The sequence below is a fragment of the Dreissena polymorpha genome, chromosome 3 (assembly GCF_020536995.1).
Source record: "Dreissena polymorpha isolate Duluth1 chromosome 3, UMN_Dpol_1.0, whole genome shotgun sequence".
Classification (NCBI taxonomy): Eukaryota; Metazoa; Mollusca; class Bivalvia; order Myida; family Dreissenidae; genus Dreissena; species Dreissena polymorpha.
In genome coordinates, this window is record NC_068357.1 from 97,251,049 (window position 1) to 97,258,780 (window position 7,732).

The 7,732-nt window shown below is 37.0% G+C and overlaps 1 protein-coding gene across 1 annotated transcript; it reads left to right on the plus strand.

Moving 5' to 3' along the window:
* The first annotated feature begins 1,450 nt into the window (after window positions 1-1,450).
* LOC127872430 (52 kDa repressor of the inhibitor of the protein kinase-like) lies at window positions 1,451-7,136 on the plus strand. The gene is made up of 5 exons (XM_052415761.1): window positions 1,451-1,472; window positions 4,998-5,141; window positions 5,752-5,909; window positions 6,083-6,413; window positions 6,739-7,136. Exons 1-5 carry the CDS (start codon window positions 1,451-1,453, stop codon window positions 7,134-7,136), a joined length of 1,053 nt encoding a protein of 350 aa, XP_052271721.1.
* Window positions 7,137-7,732: the final 596 nt, after the last annotated feature.

Sequence of the window (7,732 nt, forward strand, 5' to 3'; positions counted from 1 at the left end):
AGCTGTATTTTCCTTCGGCGCGCATGGGGCTTAGCTGTGGCCTTAAAAACAACCGACGGGAAACCAGAATTTATTACCGGTTTATCATAAAGTGCCAATGCATGCAATGTTCAAGAACGATGAAGCCAGACATCCCACTTATTATTTGAAACGTTGGCATCTCTATAAATATAGAGATTACATTGTAACACATTTCTTGAACCATAGTTTGTGTGTGTGCGTGTGTGATTAGCCCAGTTTAACTTGTGACAACTTATTAATGTGGTCTCTATTTATTGTTTTTTTTTACGGACTTCACGGTGGCGAATGGAGAAAATAAAGTTGACTGCTTTTGTAGCTCAGCAAATACACATCATCAAAAACGAAACACACGGACATTAACATTTTTATTATCATATTAATGAAGTTAAAGAAACAATCGTTATGTCGAATATTTCTTTTAAATACATTCACAAAATAATTACCCGTATGATCGGTTCTTAAACACTTAACTTCTTCTTGACCTGGATTGGTACGTTGCAGGGCCTTTCGGCATCGGCGCAACGGTAGAGATGGTGGTTAGTCCCACTGTTGGACAGTTGACCTGAAACTGCCAACTGTGGCTGCGCGCACTACACTTTTTTTGTAGATTGTTCCACTCTATAGTGTCTTAGGGAAAAAGGTTTATATATAGTGGGGTTTTACACTTGATTGGTATGCAACACTTAAGAGTTCTTGTTAGAGTAATTGTCAACGATGTTATCTGCTTTAAAGTCTGATTAAGTCTAAGGGGTAACTCTGCGTTTAGATTGCCTGACTGGGGTTAGGCATGGCTGGTATCAGCCCCTCAACCACCTTATGCAAGAAGATCAGTCTGTTGGCCTTTTTTCTCTCCTGGAGGGGTGGGATCTTTATACGTTTCAGTATATTTATCACGCATGTGTTGTGTTGTAGTCGTATAGTCACCAGTGATGAATCTTGCCGATTTATTTTGGATCTTTTCAACTTTGATTACGTTTTTTTGAAGTTGTTGATCCCAGACAATTTAGCTGTATTCTAGAGTAGACCTTACTAAGGTGAAGTATGCTGATTTACGACTAGGGTTCCGGTCAGTGTTTCAGGTTGCGTCTAAGGATACAAAGTGTGGAATTTTCTTTTTTGGTGATCTTGTTTATATGTGGCTCCAAGTTAAGTCTTCTGATATAGTTACTCCGAGGTATGGGTTTTCTGAGACTTGTTGAAGGATGTGGTTATTAGATTGGCAGAATTTTGAGTTTTTCTGTTTGATGGTTAGGATATAGCTTTTAAAGGCATTGAATCTCGTGCCTCATGTGTTGGCCCAGATTTCTAATTTGTTCAAACCCTGCTGTAAGATATCATGATCCTAGCGATTTCTGATGGTGCGGTAGAATAAACAATCATCTGCGAATAGGCGGACTGAGGACTTTACTGTGTTGGTTAGATCGTTGATATGGCAGAGACTGTGCCCTGTGGTACTCCGGAGTCGACGGTTGCCGGATTCGATTTCTCTTCTTCCACAACAACTTTCATGCTCCTGTCTGTAAGGAAGTCCTCGAGCCAGTGTTTAATGTTACTATTGATGCCATACTGCTCCAGATTAAGTAGGAGCTTTTTATGTAAGACAGTATCGAATGCCTTGCTTGATGTATATTTAATGTATTCGTTTGGTATTAATATTTCTTGGACAAAAGACAATGAAGGCAATTGTATGTTGCGCGTGTTTATAAATAAACCATCTTTGTGAAAAAAACATGGATGCTCATGGGCAAGTGCGCTTCGGAATATAAATAAAAAGCCTATTGTAAAAATCACACCAACGCACCAGAAAGAGGGGTAAGATAATAAACAGTATTAAAATGTTGATATGTCTTAAATGTAACTGTATCGAATTTTTCGATCACTGAATATCGAAGACTCACAATAGAAAGAATTTTTCTTATTCTATATATATTTGTTCTAGAGTTGTACGTTTTCCCGATTTAATCTTAATATCAGTCCCGAAAAGAGATGTAATTCTATTAAAAATATAGATATGATTCAATATTGCAATGCATGTAATGACTCACAGATTCTATAAATAGATCAGTTTTCACAGTGTTTCATTATGTTAAGGTTATTTTCCACAAAGTAACGAATTTTCAGAACAGAACAAAAGCGGCAAAAGATGTGTTGCAGTCGGTAACGCTACAGGATATACAAAGTCAGTTTCAAGATTTCTGAGTTTCTATAAATCTCCATAAATTTCAGAGACCTGCAATAATAATACATACATTTGCAAAACAATTGTAAAAATTACATCATACACAGAAGTAACAAAATGATATGCTAGGAATATTCTTGTTCAAAAAAGAGGGCCGTTTTAAATCGCCAAGTGTAAGCGCTATAAATGCATATCAAAATATAAATAGTATTATTAAAATGGGGTCGTCAAACTATTAACAGTAACACGGTTATACAAATGGGTTGAATAAGCAATCAGGATTTCACGAATTTATATTGCTAATAACTCTTAAATCAGATAAGGTAACCTAAATAAGAGATACACAAATCACGGTGCGGTCATAATACAGAATGCATACATGCTTGAATGTTTGGACAGGTAATGTCTCTTTCAATCAGTTACAAACGAATATGCAAGCGAAGTCGTTGCCATATAAATCATCATAGATATTCACTAGTCAGCAAATTAACATACAATGCTTACTTACATCTTATCCAAGATACATTGTTTCTGAAAAATCATTTTTAAGAACATCCATCGAGGAGTCGATCATACAGATAGAGCGTTCCCTAAGTTTTTAGTTTATGGTAAGAAGGCTCGTGAACAAAAGCTGTGGTTGACATGAGTTCTGCGGATATTGTAGGAATGACGAAGTTGATATGCCATTCTTTCATCAACGCTAGATGGTATCAGTGCACACAAATATGGGGGTGTTAGTGAATTATACATCTTGTAGAAGAGGGTCAATTTTTATTATTACATCAGGCATTGGTTTACCGGGGGGGGGGGCACGAGGGGCACGTGCCCCCCAGCGGCTGAAGACAATTTTTTTAATTTGTGTGTGTTTGTGAAACCAACTTGGCCAGATGTTCTGATTTCCCCGATTTCCGACAAAGGAAGTGCCTCCCCTCCCTGCTTTTTATCTTAACAACCTTACAGTCTACTATCAACAGGGGGCACCTTTTAGACGTTAACACTCAATTATCACCGTAGCAAAAACTCTTTGCGGCCGTAGATTTAAAGCGTCTAGATAACAGTGAGCGTCTGTCATTAACATTCAATTAGCGTCTGGTTGATCTTGAACGTTGTTTTGAAGGCAAGTATACCAATTAACAGTGTATTGTCATAACCATTGGGACGTTATATATGGAGACGTTTCTTGTGGTATATAATACAGCGTTTCACAGCATTGTCTTCAACATTGAAGCGAAAGGCAACAACGCTGGATCGAATTTTTGGTCCATCCAAAAAAACAAAAAAACACAGAGACAGACTCGGAGCCAAAGTTATTGAGCCTAAGGTGAGAACTTATTTTTAATAAAGTTGGTATTATAATCCGTTAATTGCGTTAAGTTTATTCAGTTTGTTAAATTTATTTACTCTAAAATATTGCAATGAAAGAACAAGAAGATTGAGTTTAAATTTATTAACAACTTTCTTTATACTGATAGTATGATAAATAAGACAATTCAATTAAATATGCATGTTCTGCTCTATATAAGCATTGTAGAAATTAATTTAATGACAGTAATTGAACTTTATGGACTATTTTATCCACTTTTTTCAGCATTTGAATTTTCAATTAATAACATACATATTTTATCACGCTTAATATAAATAATGGTTATTGAAATAATAATCGGACCAACAGTATAATTAAATATTTTGAAAATTAATATATTTGCAAAGTAAATTTAACTGAATTTTGCATTTCTAAAAACTCTTTTTTTTGTTTGTTTCAGAACACATCATGAACATGACTGTAAGAGCCAACCAACCAGCCCAAGTGAGGTTTAAGCTGCCAGCCCCCTACCAATTGGAGCCACAGATATAAGTGAGTTCGCAGAACTTCAATCACTTACTGATGATCAAAGGTTTGCGCTTTTAACTACAGTTTGGCCAGTGCCAGTAACATTTCCAGCCACAAGAACAGAAGTTTTGTTCAAAATTGGCTCACTTTGTATACTGGTCTTGTGTACAGTGCAAAGACAGATGGGGCATTCTGTAGATATTGTGTTGCCTTCTCAGATGGAACTCGAGGTGCTCTAACCAACAGCCCTTTCAGGGACTGGAAAGACGCAAAATCTAAATTTAATGAACATTTCAATGGTATTACTCCACCCCTTCAGACTTCAAAAAATGGTGGCAAAGGACATAATAAGCATCAGCAGTGCAAAGTTCTAAGTGAGGAATTTTTTTAACAAAATGAACAGCCGATCAAACGTGCACCTAGAAATTGACCGTGCATTAGCCGAGCGTGTTGCAAATAATGCAAAAGTAATTGAAAATGTAGCAAAGACAGTGTTGTTGTGTGGTCGACAAAATCTAGCACTGCGAGGAGATAGGGATGACTCCAAATACTTTGGGGAAGGAACCAACACTGGGGACTTCCGTGTTGAAAGTGGGGATGAAATTTTGAAAGAACACTTCATAGGTCCAAGACGATACAAAACGAACTCATAAGTTTGATTGGGAGTCAGATCCAAGACCAGATTGTTAATGACATCAACAAAGCTGGCGGATGGTTTAGTGTATCTGCTGATGAAGTTCAAGATGTGTCAAACAAAGAACAACTGGCAATCTGTGTTCGCTATTCGAATTATGATGGTAAGTTTATGCCGCAAATCTATCCATCTAAACTGTATACTAAATTACTAATACTTAAAACATTTATCAAGCAGTGCACTAAATTGAACTTTTGTTCTCATATAACTGTCAACGTTCATTCGTATTTAAGACGTGCATTGTGGTTGATTGTATGTTCTGTATTGTACAGATGATGTACAAGAACGATTTCTCTCCTTGCAAGAAGTTAGTGGGGACAAAAGAGAGGAGGCTCTTTCAGATAAAATTTTGAACATCATCACCAGTTTGCGGCTTGACCCGACCAAGATGAGGAGCCAATGTTATGACGGAGCAGGTACACAATGCAACAAGAAATAGTTAATAGTAATTAAGACATTTTAATAAACAAAAGAAGTACAAAGACATTTTAATAATCAAAAGTAACGTGTCTGTACGGTATATTTTATTTGATTTAAACAATGAATAGTTACTATCTTTGAGTAAATTAATTTATGGCCAGTTAATTGCTTCTTTTTAAACTGGATTAAGTCTGGAATAAGTCCTAAGTATCATGCAAACCTATGCTGCGCATAATACTTTTATGATCAAATGTAGAGTGGTTTAATTTTGGTATTTTACTATTGAGTGAAAAACTATAACAAGTTTTTATGCCCCCGTAGGGTGGCATATAGCAGTTGAACTGTCCGTCAGTCCGTCTGTCTGTCTGTCTGTCTGTCCGTCCGTCCGAAAACTAAAAGATTTGTCATAACTTTTGCATTATTGAAGATAGCAACTTAATATTTGACATGCATGTGTATCTGATGGAGCTGCACATTTTGAGTGGTGAAAGGTCAAGGTCATCCTTCAAGGTCAAAGGTCACCAAAAAAATCAAAGCGGCGCAGTAGGGGGCATTGTGTTTCTGACAAACACAGCTCATGTTAATTACTGCTATTCCTTTAAACAGGCAACATGATGGGAAAAGTTAAAGGTGTTGGCTCTAGAATTCTTCAGCAGTATCCAAAAGCCCTTCCATTCTGGTGTGCTTCACATCTTCTGAATCGCTGCATTGTTGCTGCCTGTGATGTAAAGGAAGTCCGTAACATGATGGGTATTGCAGATAAGGTAATTTAAAACGCTTGAAATGTTTTGGCATATTAAATAATAATATACTTGTACATAACAATACTACTACAACAAAGTGTGTACATTTTTTTCCTTTAAATGCATAATGTCTTATTCAATATTAAATTTATGTATACATTATTTAATGATTACACTTTGCATCATAATTACAGTGTTGCTGGTTCTTCAACAACTCAGCGAAGAGACAGACCTACCTTGAGGCAGCTCTTGAGCAGATGCCAGACCAGCCTCAAAGAAGAAAACTAAAGGAATTGTGTAGGACCCGCTGGGTACAGCGCCATGATGCCTTCGAGGTCTTCCTAGACTTCCTCCCAGCAACGATTGATGCCATTGAAAATATTCTGGAGAATGAAAGTCGCCCGGACTCACTGACTGATGCAAATAGAATTCTGAGCGCCATCACATCATTCCCATTTATTATTGCCCTGGTGATTGCTCTGCGTTGCTTGGCGTACATCAAGTCTCTCAGCATTGTTCTTCAGGGTAAACTTTTGTTCACTTTATAGTTTTCTTATCATCAACACTTTCAACTAGCTTGATCTCCGAAATATATGTTTTATTGAATTCGTATGGCTAGTAGCTTGCACAAAACTCTTATACAATTAGGGTATCTAAACTAAAGGTACAATTCAAAACAGTTGTAGAACAACTTATTTAATTATAATATTCTCTCTATGATTTGCATACATTAAAAATGTTATTGAAGCAAATTCTACTTTCACAATTTAAGACATTTATTACTTTCCCATAGTATTATTTTTCGTTGTCCAAATATTTATTCTAGTACACATGCTGTTTGTATTTATAGGCAGAGAACTTGATGTGGTAGAGGCCTTAAAAAATGTCCGCCATGTGAAGGACACACTGCAAAACAAGCGTGACTCTGTTGACAACTTCCATGGCTGTCTGTATGAGGAGGCTGTGGCTGTAGCCAAAGCTGTCGGAGTGGACCCTTCAATCCCAAGGCGATGTGGCAGACAGGCACAACGAAACAACATCCCAGCAGACACTCCAGAAACATACTACAAGAGGGTTTTAACCATTCCATTCCTGGACCACCTGCTGCAGCAGTTTAGTGAGCGTTTCACAACGCTTCATGAGAGGGCTTCTTCTGTACTCCTCCTTATTCCATCAGTAAGACAGGACCTGGACAACACCAGTCTGGAGTACTACTTAGATGACCTCCCTTCATCAGGAACACTTTAGGCAGACATTGAGTGCTGGAGACGTAAGTGGGTAAATGATCCCAACCCCCCTTCAACATTAAGTGCTGCATTAAAAGTATGCAATAGACAGATTTTCCCAAACATTTATACAATATTAAAAATTGCAGCAACATTTCCAGTGACAAGCTGTGAATGCGAAAGGAGCATTTCAACGTTAGGGAATGTAAAAACAAGCTGTCGTTCAACAATGGGGGAAGAAAGACTCACTGGTATGTGTCTGATGTCAGTGCACAGGGACATTGATGTGAATGTTAGTGACATTGTCAAGCAATTTGCAAGACAGAATCCAAGAAAAATGAAACTGCCTTGTATTTTGGAGTCTGATTTAAGCAATGAAGACAAAGACTTGTGTTAAGTTAAAGAGAGTGATAGCTTGTACATTTTCCTGATGACAGTTTGAAAATTGTGATTTTTTGTTTGTTTGTATTTGTTACTTGTTGAACAATTGAATGCCAATCAAAATTGGAAATAAAAAAATAACATTATTTATACACAGCATTTTCTTTTACTTCTTTATGTTGAAAGCACCATTATAAGTATAAAAAGTCTTTATTTTGCTCAGGAAATAGCCCAAAA

Coding starts and splice junctions, on each gene's coding strand:
- LOC127872430 (XM_052415761.1), top strand. CDS start 1,451: ATGGCAGAGACTGTGCCCTGTG. Junction 1,473..4,997: donor GGCAGAGACTGTGCCCTGTG/GTACTCCGGAGT, acceptor TGTATTGTACAG/ATGATGTACAAGAACGATTT. Junction 5,910..6,082: donor TGATGGGTATTGCAGATAAG/GTAATTTAAAAC, acceptor TCATAATTACAG/TGTTGCTGGTTCTTCAACAA.